This window comes from Acartia tonsa, chromosome 5 (assembly GCF_053477335.1).
Source record: "Acartia tonsa isolate MP-2025a chromosome 5, ASM5347733v1, whole genome shotgun sequence".
Lineage (NCBI taxonomy): Eukaryota > Metazoa > Arthropoda > Copepoda > Calanoida > Acartiidae > Acartia > Acartia tonsa.
In genome coordinates this window covers 10,229,214-10,253,925 of record NC_137264.1, presented here as the reverse complement: position 1 = coordinate 10,253,925, position 24,712 = coordinate 10,229,214, and the positions used below count along the sequence as shown (strand labels likewise).

Genomic DNA, 24,712 nt, shown 5'->3' with positions numbered 1-24,712 from the left:
AAACAAAATAGCCCCTTAAGCTTAAATTGTTGGTTGAAAAGTTTGGACACTGCTAGTTTTAATCAACTAATATTACTACACAAAGAACACTAATGTTTTTGGCCAACAAATAAGGATAGCTTGGTTAAAAAACTTGGGTTGGGTACCAGTATAAGGGGGGGGGGCACATCTGACACTTTTGCGTAAACAGGGATTATGGGCTTTGTCTTAGGAGTTATAGGATAGGGTATTTGGGGGAAAAGTTTAGTTTTTTGGTGTATTTTCCTTATATTTAAAAAAAATTTTGATAGGTCTCCAGGTTCAGGTGCTGCAGGCTGGAAGGTCACTTCTGGACAGGTATAAATGAAAAAAAAATTTTGTTTGAAGAGTTAGAGATCAACTTATTAAACCTAATATGCATCTTTTGGGATGTTATGAGCATATATGAAGAAAAAATAAAAATCAGCCTCCAGGTTCAGGTCCTGCAGGCCTCCAAGTGAATTCTGGACAGGTAAAAACTGAAAATTTTAAATTCTATAGTTAGAACAAAACTTATTTTACAAAAGTTGCTACTTTATGGATGGTAGGAACTAATTTGAAGAAAAATTTGAAATCGGGCTCCAGGTACAGGTACTGCAGGCCTCCAGGTAAATTCTGGACAGGTAAAAACTGAATTTTTTTACTTTTGAAGTTAGAACAAAACTTATTTTACAAAAGTTGCTACTTTATGGATGGTATGAACTAATTTGAAGAAAAATTTGCAATCGGGCTCCATGTTCAGGTACTGCAGGCTTCCAGGTAAAATCTGGACAGGTAAAAATTGAAAAATTTTAATTTTATAGTTAGAACAAAACTTATTTTACAAAAGTTGCTACTTTATGTATGGTATGAACTAATTTGAAGAAAAATTTGAAATCGGGCTCCAGGTTCATGTACTGCAGGCCTCCAGGTAAATCCTGGACAGGTAAAAACTAAAAATTTTCACTTTTAAAGTTAGAGCATAACTTATTTAACAAAAGTTGCTACTTTATGGATAGTATTAACCAATTTGAAGAAAAATTTGAAATCGGGCTCCAGGTACAGGTACTGCAGGCCTCCAGGTAAATTCTGGACAGGTAAAAACTGAAATTTTTTACTGTTGAAGTTAGAACAAAACTTATTGAACAAAAGTTGCTTCTTTATGGATGGTATTAACCAATTTGAAGAAATATTTGAAATCGGGCTTCAGGTACAGGTACTGCAGGCCTCCAGGTAAATTCTGGACAGGTAAAAACTGAAATTTTTTACTATTGAAGTTAGAACAAAACTTATTGAACAAAAGTTGCTACTTTTTGGATTGTATTAACCAATTTGAAGAAAAATTTGAAATCGGGCTCCAGGTACAGGTACTGTAGGCCTCCAGGTAAATTCTGGACAGGTAAAAACTGAAATTTTTTACTATTGAAGTTAGAACAAAACTTATTTAACAAAAGTTGATTCTTTATGGATGGTAGGAACTAATTTGAAGAAAATCAACGGTAGATGGGGCCATTTCTTTCAGATCTTATTCAACAAAAGTTGCTTCTTTATGTATGGTATTAACATATTTGAAATCGGGCTCCAGGTTCAGGTCCTGCAGGCCATCAGGTAGATCCAGGACAGGTAAAAATTGAAAATTTTTACTTTATAAGTTAGAACAAAACTTATTTAACAAAAGTTGATTCTTTATGGATGGTAGGAACTAATTTGAAGAAAATCAACGGTAGATGGGGCCATTTCTTTCAGATCTTATTCAACAAAGGTAACCAATAACTATTTACATAAAGTAAAAAATTCCTAAGAAGATAAAACAAATATAAATTATCCATACCCAGGTAAAAAAACAAGTTGTGGAAGGATGTTACTGAAAAAGATTAAATAAAAATAATTGGAAATTAAGAGAACAGAAGACTAACATAAGGATTGAAGAAATAAAAAGTAGAATGTTTACAGATAATTCAACTATTTATTGTGATAGCAATTAAGTAATGGACAGTCAGACACAGAAGGTGAGTTACACAATTGATAAATATTATTTTGTATATCAGCCAAATTTCAGATACACTTAGAAATTATTACATTTCCTGACAATTTGTATTTGATGGAAAATATTAAACCATTCTAAATTATCTTAAAGAAGAGAGTTAATAAAGTGTATTCCAAACTAAAATCTTTATTTCAAATATGTTAATACCATCCATAAAGAAGCAACTTTTGTTCAATAAGTTTTGTTCTAACTTCAATAGTAAAAATTTCAGTTTTTACCTGTCCAGAATTTACCTGGAGGCCTGCAGTACCTGTACCTGGAGCCCGATTTCAAATTTTTCTTCAAATTGGTTAATACCATCCAAAAAGAAGCAACTTTTGTTCAATAGGTTTTGTTCTAACTTCAATAGTAAAAAATTTCAGTTTTTACCTGTCCAGAATTTACCTGGAGGCCTGCAGTACCTGTACCTGGAGCCCGATTTCAAATTTTTCTTCAAATTGGTTAATACTATCCATAAAGTAGCAACTTTTGTTAAATAAGTTATGCTCTAACTTTAAAAGTGAAAATTTTTAGTTTTTACCTGTCCAGGATTTACCTGGAGGCCTGCAGTACATGAACCTGGAGCCCGATTTCAAATTTTTCTTCAAATTAGTTCATACCATACATAAAGTAGCAACTTTTGTAAAATAAGTTTTGTTCTAACTATAAAATTAAAATTTTTCAATTTTTACCTGTCCAGAATTTACCTGGAAGCCTGCAGTACCTGAACCTGGAGCCCGATTGCAAATTTTTCTTCAAATTAGTTCATACCATCCATAACGTAGCAACTTTTGTAAAATAAGTTTTGTTCTAACTTCAAAAGTAAAAAATTTCAGTTTTTCCTGTCCAGAATTTACCTGGAGGCCTGCAGTACCTGTACCTGGAGCCCGATTTCAAATTTTTCTTCAAATTAGTTCATACCATCCATAAAGTAGCAACTTTTGTAAAATAAGTTTTGTTCTAACTATAGAATTTAAAATTTTCAGTTTTTACCTGTCCAGAATTCACCTGGAGGCCTGGAGTACCTGAACCTGGAGCCCGATTGCAAATTTTTCTTCAAATTAGTTCATACCATCCATAAAGTAGCAACTTTTGTTAAATAAGTTTTGTTCTAACTTCAAAAGTAAAAAAAATCAGTTTTTACCTGTCCAGAATTCACCTGGAGGCCTGCAGGACCTGAACCTGGAGGCTGATTTTTATTTTTTCTTCATATATTCTCATAACATCCCAAAAGATGCATATTTGGTTTAATAAGTTGATCTCTAACTCTTCAAACAAAATTTTTTTTTCATTTTTACCTGTCCAGAAGTGACCTTCCAGCCTGCAGCACCTGAACCTGGAGACCTATCAAAATTTTTTTTAAATATAAGGAAAATACACCCAAAAACTAAACTTTTTTCCCAAATAACCTATCCTATAACTCCTAAGACAAAGCCCATAATCCCTGTTTACGCAAAAGTGTCAGATGTGCCCCCCCCCCTTGACAGTCCATGGTCCCCTCCCTCCCTGTAAACATACGACAATACAAATGCTCTTCAATCAAGTAGCATGGATGAAATTATCCTTTGATTTTGGGAATAATGTTCCTTGGACAACAAGGTACAATATTTTAAGCAAAGTATCTCAATGTTCTGACTCTTTACAAGTGTTAATATTCGTATGTCCTAACGTCTGGTTTTGGAGCTTTGCTTTACGAATGTTTTTATCTTTATTTTATCAAATTTTTAATTAACTTGAATTGATTAATTTTTATTCGTCAAACTAAATTTTGATTGCTAATGATACCTAATGCAATGCAGATTTGACTTTAAAAGCTTTATTACAAGATTATTTCTCCCTTCTTACTGTTAACCCACTTTTTAATTTTCATGGAGTTTGAATGACATTTTATTTTATCCTTGTTTTTATTCTAATACATAAAGTAGTAAGGTTTTTTATGTCTTAAGCTTAATATCTCAATAACTATGAAACCAAATGGGTTCTCTATGTTAGATTAGCTTCACATAGATCCTATGATGGTTTTAGTTGAGTGGAATGTTTTCATTGTTTCAAGCCATTTTTATTACCTCTCTTCCCATATGAATATACTAGCGGCTACGCCCCTAGAGGCCTCTAGTGGCCTTTAAATGTTTTTATTTTATTTTAAATATCTAATTTGAGAAATAACTTGTCTATGTTATCAATTGTTAAATTCATGCGTCTACGCAGCGCGACTACGTAGCGCGACTATGCTAGCGACACTATGCGGCGGAAATATTTAATATTTTTTATTTTATTGTGATTTCTCTTGGGAGGGTGGTGGTACCCTCCCCCAAAATAGTTATAAACCTTCCCGGGACCTATGAGAAGCTACCCTGTTACGGAGAACCCGATCGGTTCAGCGGTTAGCGAGATCCTTCGGTACAGACACACAGGTACACACACAGACAAACAAACATCCTGTTACTTTAGTATAAGGATGGCCCTAGACGATAGGGACATAGCCGCCAGTTACCTTTTAGAACCACCCTTAGATGCTAGGGGCGCTGCTGCTAGTTTAGCTTCTGTGCTTCAAAATAAAACAAGGATGACAACATCCATAAAAGCGAAGCTCTGAAATGGAAGGACAAACGAACATTAACACTTGTAGATTGTCAGAACTGAATTAACAGAATATTAATGCATCAGTACCTACAAACAATATTTTAAGAAAATTTGTTGCAAAACTGCATAAATAGATGATACTGTTTTCAAAAAATCAGAAGAATCGGATAATTTTAACATACAAAAATTTGTTGTCAAAAAAGTTAAAAATCCACATGTTTAAAATGGACGTACGGACATTTTGGTATTGTTTATAGAGTTGCTACGCTTTCTAAATTGTACCTAACTACTATAGGAATCATCATGCAAAGTTTGGAATCGATAGGACAATTCTAACCTGTTTAAATTAACGAAAAGAGCTAACTCTCTGTGACGGACGGACGGACCGACCCTAATTATAGAAAAGCTTCGCTTTTAAATACTAGGAAATATACTTACCAGATTTTTAGGATAAGATTTTTTCCTCAAAGTTACAAATAACTTTTTATTTCACAGAAACCTTTGAAAAGTTTAATAGCAGAATAATATGTTCTGGAATTTATTCCTGTTTTAGTGGTAGAGCTACTCTATAACTCATTTTTTCTGTTCATTTTATTGGGGAAATGTGATTTACTCAGCTGTTATAGATAGAAAGGTACAAAGGGGGGGGGGCGAAAGTGACACTTTTTGAAACCAAAACTAAAAGTCAAAGGAACTCAACTAAAAAAAGAGTTACAGGTCTGACATTTTCCATGGCAGTTGCTTTATAGGGGTACAATATGGAACTGTGAAGAAATGGCGGCGCAACCGCCGAAAACCGCCGAGAAAAGGCAACAAAAATTACGGCGGGAAACGGCGGTTTTGGCGGTTGCGCCGCCGTTTCTTCACAGTTCCATATTGTACCCCTATAAAGCAACTGCCATGCAAAATCTCAGACCTGTAACCCTTTTTTTAGTCGAGTTCCTTTGTTGACTCTTAGTTTTGGTTTCAAAAAGTGTCACTTTCGCCCCCCCCCCTTTTTATATCACATGGTGTGTTAGATTGTTAATTGGATGTGCGTTTTAAGCATTATAAATACTTAGTGTCTTATGTTCTTGAAATCTTTTATGGAAGCTTCACGTAGGTCCAAGGATTGTTTAAGGCTATTCTATCTTTAGATTTTAAGCATTATATGGTTTTAGGCTAATTTTCTGCCCCCTGTTTAGAGTCCCCGGATGAATGCTAGTGGCGCATCGCTTGGGTTAAAAAAAAGCAAAATGGATGAAAAATCTACTTGTTTCAAATGGACGTATTGACCTGTTGATAATGATATATTAACTACGCATTTTACTTCGATTTATAAGGATTTCATATTTAATAAAAACAAAATTCACTTAGAATTTGGAATATTTCTTTTTGTAAAGTTTAACAAAAGATTATTTGAAATAGAATTAATTAAATATACTGTAGGTATTAACAATAAAGGGGGGGGGGGGGTAATGCAACCATCTCGTAATCAGTGATTAATGGGCACGTAGAATTCGAATTTCCATCTGAAATTTTGCATGAATAATCCTTGGTAGGTCTATTTCCCTAAATCGAACAAAAAATAATGGTTAACGGCTGGTGGCTCAGCTGTTTTGCCAATCTTAAAAGCATATAGTTCTGAAACCTATCTTCACATAATACTTTTTGTCCCTCAAAAACCTTATCCAATGGTTCTAGCCGGTAGCTGTTGGTACTAGAAATTTAAAAAATGGTTATTGCTATCATTTAACATGAATTAAACCAAAAATATGTTTTAAAAAGTTGATACCACGTAAGGGTTTTTTTTAATGCAACCATTTTGTAATCAATGTATAAATGGCACTTAGAATTCGAATTTTGATCTGAAATTTTGCATGAGTAATCCTTGGTAGGTCTATTTTCCCTAAATCGAACAAAAAGTTTTAAAAGTAACATCTAACAGCTCAGCCGTTTTTGGCTATTTTTAGGGCAAATCTGTCATAAATTACGTAGGAATCAACTTTTTGAATTATATTTTTGCTTTGAATCATGTAAAATGATAAAAAAAAACATTTTTAGATTTCTAGTACCAGCAACTATCGGCTAGAAGCATTTGAAAACGTTTTGGAGCAGAAAAGAGTATTATGTGGAGAAAGGTTTCATGATGGGTTTCCCTTGAAAATACGCAAGAAATGGCTAAACGGCTAAGCCGCAAGCAGTTAGCAGCTACTTTTCCAATTTTTTGTTCGATTTAGGGAAAATATACCTACTATGGATTACTCATGCAAAATTTCAGATCAAAATTCGAATTCTAAGTGCCATTTATACATTGATTACGAGATGGTTGCATTAAAACCCCCCCCTTAATGATAAATTTGCCCTTAAAATAGGCAAAAAAAACGGCTAAACGGCTGAGCCGCCAGCCGTTACTTTTCCAACTTTTTGTTCAATTTAAGGAAAATAGACCTACCAAGGATTACTCATGAAAAATTTCAGATGGAAATTCGAATTCTAAGTGCCATTTAATCATTGATTACGAGATGGTTGCATTAAAACCCCCTCCCCCCTTAAATTAAAAATTTCTGAATTTAAATATTTAGTTCCGAGCCTTATTAATTTCATGGGAAAAGAAAATTAAGGTTTGGAGTATTAAACCAGGGATCTAAAGGGATAAGACAATTGCCGATAAATTAATTGTTGTACCTCCCAAATGATGATGCCTATTCTCTAGATTACAATTAGTGGTTGAAACGTCTGGACACTCAACTTGATAAATCAAACAATCAAAATTTAAGTCCCCAAAATTGTTAAGGCAACGAATATAAACGTTATTATAAAACGTTTGGGACTAGTTTAATAAACAGCCCAATGTCACCTCCCTCCATATAAAACACAAAATGAACAAATAGAATATATTTATTTGTTTAAATTTTATACCTAGTAAACCCCACCCTAAATGTTTATAAGATAAATAAGGTGTTCTCATAAAATAGTGAAAAATTGAAAATATAGCTCAATTAAAGTTTTACTATGCTAATAGCAATGCGGCTAACCATATCAGGAATCACATTTCAATTTATAAAATACCTAATTTAAAGTGTAAAATTTTTTGGGGGGTATTGTGATAAAAAATTTCGTTTTTTGTACAGACGCCCAGATAACTTGTTATTTATTTCCCCTTTTAATGATGTGATTGTTATCTTTCCTCCCGTTAGAATTTTACGGGGGTTTAAAAAATCAAATCTGTAATAATTACAACTTACTTAATGACTGAAGTTATTGTGAATAGATTTGAAATATTTGTTTTGGATCATGTTACTTTTCGATGCAGCGCTTATCACATGTTACTTGTAGATGCAGCAAACTCATACATGTTACTTGTAGATGCAGCAATATCCCCCCTCCATTCCATATAGAGATACTAATATAATTATAAATAGAAACAATTAAGATTAATTTGTTAGCTAAACATTTATTGGTTTTGAATATATGCAAAAATATTGTTAGATAATTACACATGATATTGAATAGCAATCTGGTTGCACAAATTGTAAAATACATTATCATTATAGCGATCCCTCCACATGTATTCATCCAAATAACTTTGTAAGAAGGTTCTGTGACAACCTCTCATTGTTTTGATATGAGTCTTAGTTTTGAAGTTCTTTAGAAATGACTAAAAAGCTTATTTTCAATAAAAAATATAACTAACATTGTCTGCCTATCTCCTTTATTTATCTCCCTTTAACATGTTACTTGTAAGTGCAGCAAAGTTAAACATGTTACTTGTAAGTGCAGCGCTGCATCGACAAGTAACATGATCCTTTGTTTTTATTTATTTCATCGTATTAAAGACAGATTAAAAACCGAGGGGCCGAAGGTCCGTGCTTACTAAACTGGTATTAAAATTATGATTTTTATTTAAATTTTTGTGGAAAATTGTCTGTAATTCGATGCAATACATGATTTTTCAGTATGGCAACGGTTCTTATCCAGAGGATATTAATCGGTTTCGTTGTCATTCTTTTAAGAAAGAAAATATTAATATACAAATATGACTCATTTACTGGTCAGCTTGTGTTGAATGCGTTCGCGCAGGGCGCAAAAACGTAGTTGCACTTTTTTAATGGAAAAATTTTGTTCAAATTTTACATAGTTGAGCTTCATTTTTGCCCCCTTACGTGCTGGATTTCAAATTTTTGTGACGGGGGGGGGGGGTGAGGAAAAAGGGGATTTATTCTGTTACCAAGTGCCGGCCGGTGTGATGAAAAGGGAAGTGGGAGGAGGGGGGGGATAGAAAGGTGTTCTTATGATTGCGAAAAAAAATTATATGCTTCCGATTATATCGTTGTAGCACCGTTATCAAAAGTGATAAGACAATGGCATATAACTTGTACAATGTACATCCCCAATGATAAACAAAATTACCCCTTATACAAATTACAAAATGTGGATGGATTGTTCGGGCAATCAATTGAACGAACCAACTAATCAAAACTCATTAAAAGTCACCAAAGTTCTTAAGCCACCAAATAAGTTAACACTACTATTAAACTCTTGGGACTAGTTTAACAAACTGTAAAGTTTCCTTTCTTTCGGATAATAAAAAATAAGTTTTGCGGATTTTAAGATTTAATATTCGTAGATTTTTCTATTCGTATGGTAAGAACACTATTCATACATACAAAAAAGGGAAGAAGGGGGGCAAGGTGATGAAGGAAGATCTCGATCATAACTATTTTCGGATAGATTCACCCCCTCTCTTTCTCCATTCCCTTTGAACTGGATGGTTCTGGATTATCTATTCCAAAACTTGTTAGCGATAAGGTGTTTATACAAGTGCGCCAATGTTTTGTTTTTTATAAAATTGTTAAAAAATGACATCTGTTTGGTTTTCCTTTGCAATTAAGCTTTTTTTAGGTACAGGGAAGGTTTTTAACTATTTTGGGAGAGCGTATCTCCACCCTCCCAATTTAAAATCACACCCCCAAATTTTTTTTCTGAATATTTCTTATTAAAACTCAAATTAAAAAGTAGAAGGGCGGTTGACTTATCCCCCTCCCACCTAAAGAACACCTAGAGGCTTCTTGGGGGCGTCCGTTGCCCCTAGTCTTTCTTAAAATAAAAGCTATGTCTTGCATTTTTTTTCAATTAGGTGTTTGATCACGAATTTCATATGGTAAAAATATTTTTCTTATTTAATTGTTATCCTAATAAGATAAAAGTTATGCTTGAAAATTGTTTTAATAGCTATTATTATATGTTGCATTTTTAGATAAACGTCAAAATTTGCGTCAGAATTTGCGTCATTTGCGTCATTTCTATTTCAGATTTTTATTACCCGTCATCGGCAAGGTAACATATTGAGGGGAAGGAAGAATTGATATTACTTAACTACGCAGTTTTAGAAAATACGCATCTAGTTCTATACTACTTTGTAGTAGTCTGTGTGTAATTTTCGGTAAATAGATAATCACAAAAAATAAGGTTTTTTTGTGAATATAGTGTTCAAATTAAAGATATAATTATGAATTAATGATTATTATTTATAAATTAAAAGTTTTTAATGATCTAAGTTACGAAATTTATGTCTAACCCCTGAAGTGTTTTGAAGCTAGAAAGAAGCAAATATAATAGTTTTATTTAGTTTAATATTCTTATACTCCATGTGCCTATATATTTTATTCAGTGAATGTTGATAGATAATAAAGAAATTTATGGAATATTGATATAAAGTAATGTTTTTATGCTAATTTTATTGTTTAGGTATGTTTGTCAACTTTTATTTAATATTTTTAGTTATAGTGTTATGTTTTCCCTATTTTCTGTCTATTTTTATTAAAAACTTATGGTTTATTTTAAGAAATATTTTAATATTTGAAGTGTTGATAACTTTAAAAAAATTTTACTCTACATTTTAATGGTTCTTTTCGAACATTTTAATTTAGTTAGCCTAGAAGTGATGAAGTTAGGATTTTTGGCTTATCTGATTTTGTACTTCGCACTTTGCAGGAATGTTTTAATTCTGTCTGGGGCAGTTATTTCGTACTACAACACTCCTTAAATTCTAAAGCAAAGGATGCCAGGGGCGCAGCCGCTGCAATACATCCTATATATGATATTTAACCATAAATAGAAAATGTAGATTTTTTTACATGTTACATTGAATAGACTGCCTTACAAATGGACAGATTGTCCTTGTTGCTTATTGTCTCAAAACAAACAAAAATAATGGATTTTTTTTCTTTTCAGTGAAAAGGCAGTGGTCAGTTGTACCAGTTGAACTTGGCTTCAGAAATAAGAAGAAAGAGAGGTCATCTGGAGGCTCCAGGGACAACAGGGACAGGACAGACACAGCATACAATTCATCTTCTAACAGGAATAACAGATCATCTACCTCTAGACCTCTCAGGTACAGGCAAAGTTTGAAATCGGTAGGACAATTCTAATATACCTAAATTAACGGAACGAGCAAACTACTGACGAATGGACGTCCAGATCCTATAAATGAATTATAGAAAAGCTTTGCTTTTAAAAGTAACTGATTGAAATTGAATGTAAACTTGAAAAACTTATAATTCATTTAACTAGTTTTTTTTTAACTCTTATCTGCCCCTTTAAACTTGCACCCTTAGATTCTAGGGTGAGGTCAGGATAAAAAATTAATTCATTTATAAAGCTACCCTGAAAAGTACAGCACAAACGGATCAGCAATTTTTGAAATCTTTAGCTTCACACAAAAAAACTGCTTTATATTAAAAATTATAATCTAGAATCAACTCTACGTACTGTACATGTATAGAAATAAAGCACAAAACTTTATAACTAAAGCTCTTATTTTCAACATTGCTAGAAGGCTAACCAGTGCAGAATTATCTACCTGCTCCCTTATCTATATTATTTATTTAGAGAGAGAAGTACTCGTGAGAGAGAGGAGGAGAGAAACAGAAAGAATCTGAAACATCACAATACTGCCAATAATAAGACCAGTAATTACAAGGTAAATTCCAACCAGGTTTATTAGTAGCACAGCTACTCTATACAATACTGCCAATAATAAGACCAGTAATTACAAGGTAAATTCCAACCAGGTTTATTAGTAGCACAGCTACTCTATACAATACTACAATAATAAGACCAGTAATTACAAGGTAAATTCCAACTAGGTTTATAAAAATAGTTATAAACCTTCCCGAACCCAATCGGTTTTGCGGTTAGCGAGATCCTTCGGTACAAACATACAATAGACAAACAGAGAGATATTCTATTACTTTATTCTCTAGGGGCTTTGCCCAAAGTGGTTTGATCAAACCAATTTTTCGTATTTTAGATTTAAAAGAAAAATTTTGAAAAAAAATTCTTTGGGGGGAGGGACGGAAGTCGACCCCACTATTTTAATTTTTGTTTTAAAAAGAAAAAAAATTATTGGGGGGAGGGATTTTTCATTTTTTTGGGGGGGGGGGTTGAGTGTGTCTCACCCCCCAAGAAAATAGTTATAAACCTTCCCGGGACTGATGAGAAGCTACCCTTTAAAGGAGAACCCTATCGGTTCAGCGGTTAGCGAGATCCTTCGGTACAAACAAAGAGACAGACAAACAAACATCGTTCTACTTTGTATTATAGATTATATTTTTTCAGGACAAGGATTATAAGGATAAGGATTATTACTACAAGGAGTATACAAACAAAGATTATTACAAGTACGACAAGGATTACAAGGAGAACAGTGGCGGAGGTAGAATATCCAAGCACAGGGACAACAGGGAGAGGTCGGACACAAAGAATAATAATAACAGGAAAATATTCATTTTATAATGGAAAATACAAATGTATGAATGATTAAAAGTTCAGAGTTATGCATTTTTCTAAAGTGTCAAAAAGGAATTTATACCCTTAACCTGCACAGTTAATCCCAGAAATTTTTTGCCGCTTACCAAGGGAGGAAGGGGGCATTGGTCTGTAAATTACACTGGTACCCTAAGTTACCTAGTTATTCATTTGCTCAAAAAATTTGGAACTTTAGATTTTTTCTTTAAACTTATAGTGTTTAAACATTCAACAATGATTTTAATCTTTAAAGGGGTAATTTTGTTTTATCATCATTTGGATTTTATACCAATTTATCTTCCATTGTCTTATCCGGTATCCCTTAAGATTTTAACCTAACCTAATCTTGCCTAAACTTTTGCAATCCAGAGAAGGTTTGCTCAATATAATGAATATTCCAATAAACAGAAGGCAGACCAAGTCCAACAAATCTACCAGATCCAAGCGTATTTCTAGTGAAGATTTCTACACCTTCAGCCTTGATGGTCTCCTCCCAGCCTATGGTGATCCAAGCCAGGTATAAAAGCTTTTTATTTTATTTAATTCTCCCATTAAAAGTAAGAGTATGTCTGTCTTTGCATAGCAAAGGATCTCTCAAACATCTGGACCGATATGTTTCTCCTTTTCAGATAAGCTATGCTGTTGTACCAGGGAAGGATTATAACTTAACTATACCTCTGAAGAGTAATGTCCCCCACAAAATAGATTTTCTGAGACTTAATAGATTCTCATAATTTACATGGTCCTTCAGGCCTCTTAAACAAAATTACAATTTAGCTACTTATGAATTTTTAATTGAGATTTTTAAAAATAATTGTGACGAATTTAACAATTTAGATATTATTTCCAATAGTTATATGGGTTATATATTCTTCCAAAGGTAAAGACGCTATTTTGGATCATGGAAAGTAAACTAAGTAGCGTGTTTTGTCGTATTTTCACAGTAGCCTTTCTCCTATTTTTAGCATCTGCGGGCGGTTCTTTAATCCTGCGGGGCCAATTTCCTAACCCTTCGAGGCAATCATTAACATTTAATTAAAATAACATATCAAAAGCTACTGTGAAAATACGACAAAAGCTGTTACTTCGTTTTCTTTTCAAGATCCACAATTTTTTTTTATGAAAAATGAAACTGTTGTATATTTCAGGACCCTCAGTTTGTAACTCCCATCCTTGGGACAACCTACTTCAACGGAGTGAACAACATGTCACGCGGCAACGAGCAAATCAGTGATGATATTCTCAAGAACTATGTCAGACATCAAATGTAAGTATTAACTAGAACAAGAACGTTCATAAGTAGAGGAGCACTTATAAAAAAGCAGGGACAAGGTAATGTTATTCTGACAAACAACACTAAAGGAAAATTTCCCCACAACCCCTTCCCCCCCTTTTCCTCCCCTTCTTTCCAACCCCTCTTCACTTACATGACAAAAACAAAATATAACACAAAATACTTAATAAGGTTTCGTCATTTCTTTAGAATTGTTGGTTAGATTGGCCACCCTTATAAATAATCAGTAATATTCCTAGGACAATATGAGATAATCATTGTTAAATTATTTAGCTAGTAAAATTGTAGAAGTGGTAGGTATTTATTTTCCAGTATGGCTTCGAAACCGATTACTATCCGGTGGAAGAACTGGTTCTCAGCCTTACTGAAAAATTATGTTCAGCATTGTATTATATCCAGTTTTCCACGAATATTAAAATAAAAATAATAAAATTGAAACTATTTTTGTGGGCCCGTGCCATCACCATCTCTGGCATAACAAAACTGGTTTTAATCTTAAAATTGTACACTTTTATATCCGTAGAAAGTTGTTTATAATACGATGCGATAAATTACTATTCTGGCTCATCTGAAAGAAAACTATCTACATCGATGGACAAAATAACATTGTGTTTTTTTAGTGAATACTACTTTTCTTTGGACAATTTGCAGAGAGATTTCTTCCTGCGGCGCAAGATGACCCCGGAGGGCTACCTCCCCATCTCACTCATTGCCAGCTTCAACAGGGTTCAACAGCTTACACAGGTTGGATTCTTCACCCCCCTTTTCCCGACGATTTGACTAATATTTTCTAGTAAAATTAAGAGTTTTCAGATTTTTTTTAAAGCAATGTCAGATTTCTTAACCAAAATTGAAATATTTTTGGAGTCAAAGCTTTTCTACATTTACCGGATGGCTCTTGTCGATAATTAAGACCTGTTAGAATTGTCTTATCAATTTCAAACTTGGTATTATGGTTTGTTACATTTTTTTGTTGCCACTTTGTTGATTTATGGGCGTTATCATCCTATTTTAGTTATGTCCAATTTTTACCATTAACATATGTAAAGATTTTCGCTACGCTTTGTTTTGACGTTGTCTTCCTTGTTTTTTTCATGTACAATATTCATTTTATCTAAATGGATATATTTCATCTGAACTGTAATTAGTATTTAAATTATTTAACCTGAAATTATTAGATTAACATGAAAAAGAACATAATAAGTTAATTGGGTTAGGTTAAATGTTTTTTTTTTATTTAAATTATATTATGAATCAGATGTTTATTAAATCGTTTGGATTAACAAGGATAAGCTTAAACGAAAGATTCAAAGAATAAAAGTTAGGCATTAGTATTTCTTTATTTCTAAAATAGCGGCTAAGCCCTTAGAGGCCTCTAGGGACACATGAAATTGTTTCTTCTATTTTAAAATCAGCTTTTTACCAAAAATATTTTCTCGCCGATAGATGGTGTTAGTTATGTTTTTAGCTAATTGCAAAATGTCTGCAGGGCGGAGTTTTATTATTTTTTGTCGATTTTTCTGGGGAGGGTGGTGGTACCCTTCTCTAAAATAGTTGTAAACCTTCCGGGACCTATGAGAAGCTACCCTGTTAAGGAGAACCCAAACTACAAACATACAAACACACATACATCCTGTTACTATATTATAAGGATTTTAGTTTAAAAAAACAAAAATTAACAACAAAAAATAGAAGGTCTTTTCTCTTGGAAGGGTGGTTGTACTTTCCCCCAAAATTGTTATAAACCTATGAGAAGCTACACTGTAATAGGAAAACCATATTGGTTCAGCGGTTTTATCAAAAACTGATCCTGTTTTTTTGTTTAGGATATTACCTTCATCGTTCAGAGTTTGGAAAATTCAACTGTTATTGAAGTTAAAGATGGACTTTTGGTAAGTTTTTAACTAATGCCCAGAAAGGGAGGGAACATTGGATTGTAAATTACACTGGAACCCAAAGTATTATTACAACGTTGTTATCTTATTCATTGGCCCAAAAACTTTGGGTACTTTTATTGAATTCTGATTGGTTGTTTCCAATTTGGTAGTGTTCAAGCGTTTCAACTACTAATTATAATCTAGAGAAGGGGTAAGTCTGTATATCATCATTGGGGATGTTAATTAACTTATAGGCCATTGTCTTGTCCATTAGATCCCTGAGTGTAAAACCATTAAAGTATTGACGTAATTTTTTAAGAAGAAAAAAAACATTTTCGATAATGCTTTTCTTATCTTTATTCAAGAAAAATACTTTTTCCATTCATGAATATGTACTTTGATTTTTGTTTTAAAAGATATATCTAATATACCCCAAGTCTTTTTATTAGTCAGGTCCTTTCATGGATAAGATAATGGACGTTAAATTGATATACAGCCCAAATGATGATAAATAAAAATTCCCCTTCTTGAATTATTGCTTGAATGTGCTAGTTTAAACCAATCAAGATTTTTTATAAGGAACCAAAACCAACAAATTATAAAGTGTGTATTTAAAACTTTGGGCACCAGTATAATTAACAGTCCAATGTCTCCTCCCTACTGATATACCACACAAGATTTATAAAATAAATCATTACTGGCGGCTACGCTCCTAAAAGCCTCTAGAGACACTATAGGTGGGAAGGGGAAAAGTCGACCCCACACTGTTCAATTTTAGTTTTTTAAAAATTACAATTTTCTTCTTTAATTGGGCGAGTAAAGATACACCACCCTAAAATAGTTATTAAATAACCCTTCCCTGAACTTATAAAAAGATTCACTGTTATAGAGATCCATTTCGGTCCAGCGGTTAGCGAGATCTTAAGCTACAGACAGACTGACAGATAACTTTTAACATGAGTATTTTGATCACATATCAAAGTGATTATTTTACCTGTCCAGATCCGCCCGCTGGAGGACCCCGAGTCCTGGCCGCTCAAGTCCACAGACCTGAACCCAGAAGTGCCTGAGTTTGTGCCCACAGCACCTGCTGCCGGCCCACATGGAGCTCCTGCCAAGGATAGTACTGCTTCTGCTGCTGCCAAGAAATCTGCTGCGGCTCAAGGTATGCTTTTAAGTTACAATAACACTCACACGACTGTAGCTACTAAATAGTAGAGAAATGAACAAACTTTGGGACGCCGCCATAAACATGTAAGTTTGTTTTTTCTCGGGTCAGAAATTTTAGTTCCTCCCCCCCCCCCAAAAAAAAAAAAATATATCCACAAATCTATAAATTATCTAGATTATGTGTATAGTAAAGTAGTGCGGGGTAATTCCGGTCAATTTTTTGCTTCAACTTAAAAAAAACATACTTCCCAAAAACTTTTTCCGGTTTTTAAGAGTGCAAATGAACGATATGGCAATAACGAAGAAGCCTGTCTTGGTCCCATTAAAATCTCGCAACTAGAAGTCGGTCAAAAATCGGTTTAAAGGGCGGCGGTTGGCCTATACCGGAATAACCCCACCGGTGGGGCTATTTCGGTCAGTTGACTTTGGGGGGGTGGAACACCCCCTTAAAATATTTTTTTTTAACATTTTAAACTATGAGTAGAAAGCTGAGGTCATTAGCTTTCTAACAGTACTAGTCGCATGCAGATCAGACAATTTTTTGACCACATTTTCCCCATTATAAAAAAGTCGGTAAAATCGCAAAAAAAACATCAATTTTTTTCATGCAAACTTATTTTTAAAAAATCATGCTTTTTATTATATGATTAGGTTTTTTTAAGCTTTATACATAAATTAGAGGCAATTTCTGATTCGCAGGTCTTGGAATTTCTTGAAAAAAGTGATTTTTTCCCAAAAAATTTTTAATTTTAAAAATCCTGCCAGTTTTGACAGCAGTTTTTGATACATTTTTTCTTGTCTCAAATTGGCTAGGATTGACCTACAAGGGTGGTTAAGGTGTCTAAAGATGCAAAATTACATGCCTGACAATTAACTCGAAATGATAGGGGTCTAACTCTAATATTTCAACACATTTTATGCAACAGGAATTTTGAAAATGTAAAATCTTGAATATGTACTCTAAATCTTGGAGATAGAACCCATATCCTGGGGAGTTTTGTTATGACATGCAAAGAGCTTTCTATAGACACCTTAAACACCTTTCTAGCTTAATCCTAGCCGATTTGACATAAAAAATCCAAACCGCGCAAAAATCTCGAACACCCTCTTATACGAAAAAGATGCAAGGGTTTCATATGGAATTTTAAATCTTCTAGCAGTCTTTCTAATAGACATACCCCTTCTTACATGAGCCAATGCAGCTGATACATCTTCAGGAAAATATTTAAGGCGTTCCTTTGGGTGATATACTCTTCCCATTACTATAAAAATGTGTCTGAAAATTTTTTAATGTCTTTACAAATTGAAAAGCTTAGGCAACAAAACATGACATAATACAAGCAGTAAAATGACTAGTAATGTACAGCACACAACAGGCAAGGCAATGATTAAAGCTTAGGTCATGCATTTAGGTTGTTTATGCTTCCAGATCACCTAAATAAAACATTAGGGTATTATACAGTTATAAATACAGTAATAAAAAAAAGTAAAAAAAGTGACCGGAATAGACCATTTTTTTTAGACGAAAAAAAAATTATGAAAAAATCAAGTTAGAACAACGCCTCCAATTGCAAACGATAAATGAATGCCATATCTTTCATTTTACAAAAACCCGGGGGTCGATAGGACTTACCAGTTACCATTTTTTCACAATTTTAGATTGAACATGGCCTATTTTGAAATTTTTTTTTGCAAATTTTTTGCAACTTTTTGAGGGCAAAAAAATCATAGAAGGAGTGATCTGACAAAAATTTGCTGAAGTAAGAAATGAAAGTATAGGCAATAAACTACAACTTTGCTTTTCTGAAGATCTCTCGCAAACGTTTAGAACACCGTTAAAATTTGACCGGAATTGACCCGATGACCGCATTAACCCCGCACTACCCTACATAGTTGCATCTTTATGTAACTAAGAAATAAAGAAACCGACCATGTAAGTAATGAATAAATAATTCGAGAAACAGAATAAATAAAAATTAACCAGTCTAGACTGCATATATTTTACGTTGACTTAAGTTAGTTTTAGATGTTTAGGTTTGTTCAAAAAAAAGTCTTTAAATACATAAAATTTAAGGATGGCAACATCCATAAAAGCCAAGCTATGAAACGGTAGGACAAACGGAACATTAGTACTTGTATTGTGTCAGAACGGAATAATCAGAATATAAATGTAAAAGAGTAGAAGCAAAATTGTAAGTATATTTGTTGAAAAACTGCTTGAAACAGGATAATGTTGTGGACATACTTACATTTTTAGAATTTGATTATAGAGTTGCTTCGCTTATAATATTGTACTTTGTTGTCCCAGGAATCAGTATACCAAAAATCAGATCAATCGGATAATTAGAACACATAAAAATTTGTTGTTAAAAAATTAAAAAATCAACATGTTTAAAATGGACGTACGGACATTCTGGTAGTAATTATAGAGTTGCTATGCTTTCTAAATCGTACATAACTACTACAGGAATCACCATGCAAAATTTGAAATCGATAGGACCATTCCAACCTGTTTAAATTAACGAAAAGAGCTAACTGTCTGTGACGGACGGACGTACGGACCGACTGTAATTATAGAAAACTTCGCCTTTAAAAAGATAGTACAGTTGGACACTATTATTATCAACAGCGTAGCAACTGTATGATTATTTGTGTAGATGATGGTGAGGATACTGCAGGCACTGATGGAGATGACGAGAGTGAAGAGGATGAGACAGGAGTCAATCAAGAGGTAAGGAAATCTTAAGGGGTAAGACAATAGCCGATAAATTAAAGTACATTCTGAATGATGATTAACAAAATGTCCCCGTCCTGCAGATGAAAGTTAGTTGAATAGTTTGTTGGGCTGTTTATTACACTAGTCCCCAAAGTTTTATAGTAACGTTTTCTTTTTCGTTAGCTTAATAACTTTGGGTATTTTTATTGAATTTGATTGGTTGGTTATTTCAGTTAAGTGTCCAAACGATTCAACCACTAATTGTTGTCTACCGAAGGGATGATACTGTCAATTTATAGGCCATTGTCTTATCCTTTAAGATCCTTGACTAGTTTGGGGAATACCCAACAACAATTCGTTGTAAATACCCAAAGTTTTAGAGGTATAGAATGGGATAATGTAATTTCTCGTATTCATTCGAATCCGGTGGATAGGAACCGGTTCTCATCCATACGAAAAAAACTATGTCTAGCATCGTATTATATCCAGCTTTCTACGAATATAAAAATGTACAATCATAAGATTAAAACCAGTTTTTTTTAGCCCATGCCTTCGGTACCTCGGGGCTAAAAAAACTGGTTTTAATCTTATAATGTACATTCTATATCCGCGGATAGCCGTTTATAATACGATGAAAGAAATAACTATTACATACCAGTGGCTCCTTCCTCCCCAGAAATACCAAAAAAAACCATTCATTTTTGACACAACCTTATTTCTATCTCATTATATAATTAGATGAAAGTAAAGTATTCATTATGTACATATTCTTTCTTTTCCCTGTGGTAGAAACTTAGTAATATATACCGGAGACGGCTCGATTTTATAGAAAAAAACGTTTTAGGTGAAAAACTTAAATTTTTAATATGATTTATTTGTTTTTCTGCTTGCTTTTGTAGCCTTTAGGACCCCAACTTGGATTCTTATTTCAATAAATAAGTGGAAGGGGGAAGGTTAAAAAGGTTTATTTGGTCGAATGCAATGGTTTCAAGATCATTTTTGGACGAGCAAAAGCCCATAAACATATAATTTTCCTTCAGTATATACAATGGCTTCGAAACCGATAATTATCTATTAGCTTAGAAGTTAGAAATATACTGGAAAAATAATGTATCGTATGTGGTAAGGATAATTATCCACGTACAATAAAATAAAAATAAAACCATGAAATCAACACCTTTTTTGGCCTGGGCTTTCGGCAACCGCACTCGGTACCAACAACACTCGAATTAATGTCATACTTTTTCATTTCATAATCTGCTTAAAGCTTTCTATAAAACGATTAAATACTATTGTAGCATTTGTTTTTGATAATAACCATTCTTAGGAAAATGGAATTATTTGAATAATTAATGCCTCTACAAAGTTTATCTATTTTTAGAAATTTTTATGGTCCAACTCTTTAGTCTGTCTTCACGTGTAAGAAGGAGGGGGGGTGGGGGGGTAGGGGGATTGGTTGAGATCTTAAAATTAATGGCTACGTCCCTATAAAGGCACTTTAGGTGGTGGATGGGAGTCAACCCTCTCCAAAAATAGTCATAAGCCTTCTTAGGAACTATGAAAACCAGGGTTTCGGATCCGCATTGATTTTTTGCGGATCCGGATCCGGATCCTCCAAATTTGGTCAGTGCGGATCCGGATCCTTGACAATAAAAATAAAATCACCAAATTTTTCAAAAATATTTATTCTTTAATTCGAAGTCAAAAATACTTTTAATTTTCAAGTCTGACCCTAAACCTTAAAGATTGGCCCTCATCAAGAGAATGTGAGATTTTATATAAAATTAAGTAGACTTTTCCATTTTTTTGAGTCCAAGGATCCGGATCCGCATTTTTTTGCGGATCCGGATCCTTTGACTCAAAAATATGCGGATCCTTGCGGATCCGGATCCGAAACCCTGATGAAAACCTATATTGTGATGGAGAACCATATCGGTTTGGCGTCTAAAATTCAGAAAAGTTTGAAATTGATCCAACATAGGGGTTAGGCTCTCCTTTTGAGATACCTATGAGTATGGCCCCTAGAATTATTTTTTTATATAACCTAAAATAATTAAGAGGGGGCGAAGCCCATATAGGCGGGGGGAAATTCCAAAAGTAGGAAAAAACATGTAAATGAATAAATGTTATTTATTCATGTTTCATAATAAAAGAAATAATAAAGAAAATATTAAATTCTTTTCATAGCTTTATTAATAGAATATTCATCTAGAAATCATCTATTCAACAAATCGTATTATTAATTCTTCATAATAAAGAATTATTTTATACGTAAAAAAAGCAAATTAAAAATCTGAAATTGATTTTTCTTGACAGCTAGGCTAATGTACTATTATTTAGATTTGCGGCTGCGCTTCGATCAATTAGGGTCTCTGTATTTTAAGAGCAGAAAATAGCCTAAACCCGTCCAATGCTAAAATCAATGGGTTTAGATAAAAATCTTAAGCCACAAGCAAATAATAACTTCAAGAGAAAAAATTTCTGAGATGGCTGGAACGTTTTATCTGTTTTTCTTGCAACACATGATTATGTTTTTAAGTCTACTAATGGGTTTTAGGCTATTATCTGTGCTTTCAATTTACTAGGTCCAGTTAACTATAAACAAAGAAAGTCTTCACTATTCTAAAATCATAGATAAAATGTTTCTGAGATTTAAATTACTAAATATTTATGTTTTAGAAGAAATTTACTCCTGGCCTTATCCTGAAGGGCACTAGCGACCAAGAAGTGCGCAAAGAGAAGGAGAAAATGTTGGACACCCCCGTGATTGCCTCCCCCACCCCTCCCCCACAGTGGCAGGAGGTCAGGAAGAAGAGCAAGGAGGAAAGGCGTATCATGCCTAAGGTAATCCTTATTTAAAAGGAACAGGATCTGTGTTTGTGTGTCTTTGTAACCGCTGAACCGATATGGTTCTACTTAACATTGCATTTTCTTGTATGTCCTGGGAATGTCATAAGATATCCTACTAAAAAATGCCTCCTCCCTTCTTTTTTCAATTTAGGAGGAGTTTTATTACAACCCCCCCCCCCCCCCCTCGAATGCTACTACTTACAAATACATACTAATAATCCATATTGTGCTGTGTAACAGGGGTGTATATTCTACATGGGATCCCCTGCTCAGGGGGGGGGGGGGGGGGAAATAAAAAATAAGTGGTTGGAGGGGAAAAAAATGTAAAAATTAAGAAAACTGAAAACATTTTTTCCATTTCCCCTCCCTCCTTGGTGAAAAAAAACTTTTAAAAATGTGTGGTAGGAGGGATAAAAAAAATAAAATTTAGAGTTCTTTAAATATTTTTCCATTTTCCCCCTACTTGGTGAGAAAAAATTAGGGGGGGAATAAAAATTAAAAAAGGGAGAGGTCATTTTCTAGTAAATCCCGTAAAGGTGTGTGTTATAAGGCCTAAAAATAGTAGTAGAACGATAAGGTGCTCTATATATTTGTATTTCCTATTGAATAGAACAATAGGGAAGAAATTTTTTTTTTTTTTTTGATAACCGTACCTGGAATATCTGAAATTTCTATCAAACGCTTTGTTTGGCTCAAACTGACACAAATAAAAAAAAATATAATTATAATAAATCAACCTGTAAAGAATGACTTCTTCCTTTGTTTAATGGTATAGATTGTTCTTAACCTTTACCTTGTACCTATAGAAAACATTATTATTATAATTATATTTTTTTTTATTTTTGTCAGTTTGAGCCAAACAAAGCATTTGATAGAAATTTCGTATTTTTTTTAGATAATCCAGGTACGGTTATCAAAAAAAAAAAAAAAATTTCCCTATTGTTCTATTCAATAGGGAATACATATATCTAGAGCACCTTATCGTTCTACTACTATTTTTAGGCCTTATAACACACACCTTTACGGGATTTACTAGAAAATGACCTCTCCCTTTTGTAGCAGGGGAAAAAAATAAATCTTGCGCAGAATATACACCCCTGCTGTGTAACGTAATTTTTTTCCTTTTAGGACGAAGCTGGTGTCCAGGCAGCAACCACGCCTCCCAAGAAGTCTGAGGTTGTGAGGGAGGAGCTTGACTTTCAATTTGATGAAGATATGGATATCCCTATGGGCAAAACTAACAAGTAAGCTTTTCTCTCCGATTAAGATATATCATCTGCAAACTTTTGTTTTCCTCGCTAAATAATCTTGTAATGCAAATTGTTTTTTATATATATCATTCTTTTAACAGATTGAATCCATTGAGGGAGGGGACATTGGACTGTAAATTACAGTGCTACCCAAATTTTTTTAACCACGTTATCATACTCTTTTGCTTAAAAACTGATAGGTACTTTTGATAAATCTTTATTGTTTGGTTTCATAGTGTGCAATCATTTCAGCAAAAAAATTAATCTACTAAAGGGGTATTTTAGTTTATCATCATGGGGTATGTATGTAAATTTATCATACATTGGTTTATCCCTTAAGATTCGTTAGTTGAATCTATTTGTATTCAACTTTTAGAAGCTCTTTAATTAAGAGAACCTTTGTTTGTAGGTTCTCTGATCCCGCTGACGATTCTGATTACGAGTTGTCTGATGGGGAAATTAACAAACTGCTTATCATCACACCACAAAGGCCCAAGAAACACGAGGGGTGAGACATAATTTTTTATTATGTTTTAAAGATTTAAGATTACTTTATACTATGTATAATTTTGTTAATAATTAGGTTAGCAATAAATATCAAAACTACTATATAAAAGAACAGCTGAATGTTAGTCATATACATACAATATGTTCTATATATTGAGTTTCAGGTCTGTTAAAGACATTAAGCGATATGTGAGTTGCCTCAAAAAAGACATTTCTAAAATAGAGGAAAAATTAAGTCAGAGAAAGATGTTGATTTTTGGGATAATTCAAATCTATTTTTTTATCATTAAAATTCTTTAGCCATGGGCCAGTTGTGAAACAACTGAAATTGCGACTTTACGTAACGCCAACGGCATTGATACTAACCAAACTGCTAAAGCCACCACCAATGGCAGCGGGGTCGTATTGTCGTTACCTCGGAACGATGGTCGTTATCAATGATGACAGAAGGAGAGCAGAGGGCACAACAGGTTGGTTGACAGCCTGCTTGATGACCGTTCTGTCTAGATATGACCGGACCGGCGACCACAAGTCCCGCGTGAAGATGTCCCAGGACCTGGCGGCTGCCATCAATGACGGGCTGTACGACTATGAGGATGAGCTGTGGGACCAGAGTGATACTGACCAGTGGGTAAGAGTTTAGCCTTGTTA

General features: G+C 33.7%; 2 protein-coding genes across 6 annotated transcripts in view; both read left to right on the top strand.

Moving 5' to 3' along the window:
* The window catches only part of LOC145318732 (uncharacterized), a 321,894-nt gene that overhangs the window by 120,175 nt on the left and 177,007 nt on the right, over positions 1-24,712 (top strand). The gene's annotated exons all lie outside the window — the stretch shown is intronic.
* Positions 1-24,712, top strand: part of LOC145318725 (uncharacterized) — a 64,858-nt gene that overhangs the window by 24,158 nt on the left and 15,988 nt on the right. For 4 of the 5 annotated variants that reach the window (XR_013879482.1, XM_080160208.1, XM_080160205.1 and 1 more), the window contains exons 10-22: positions 10,823-10,982; positions 11,480-11,570; positions 12,209-12,366; positions 12,806-12,914; positions 13,546-13,664; positions 14,312-14,435; positions 15,518-15,583; positions 16,571-16,733; positions 19,396-19,469; positions 22,134-22,298; positions 23,433-23,548; positions 23,964-24,062; positions 24,569-24,692. Coding sequence is in view for 4 of the 5 variants with exons in the window: in XM_080160208.1 (XP_080016334.1) it covers positions 10,823-10,982; positions 11,480-11,570; positions 12,209-12,366; positions 12,806-12,914; positions 13,546-13,664; positions 14,312-14,435; positions 15,518-15,583; positions 16,571-16,733; positions 19,396-19,469; positions 22,134-22,298; positions 23,433-23,548; positions 23,964-24,062; positions 24,569-24,692 (1,568 nt within the window). In the remaining variant the exon portion in view is untranslated. Of the gene's footprint in view, positions 1-10,822; positions 10,983-11,479; positions 11,571-12,208; positions 12,367-12,802; positions 12,915-13,545; positions 13,665-14,311; positions 14,436-15,517; positions 15,584-16,570; positions 16,734-19,395; positions 19,470-22,133; positions 22,299-23,432; positions 23,549-23,963; positions 24,063-24,568; positions 24,693-24,712 lie in introns of all 5 variants that reach the window. The other variant, XM_080160206.1, reaches the window with a different exon arrangement.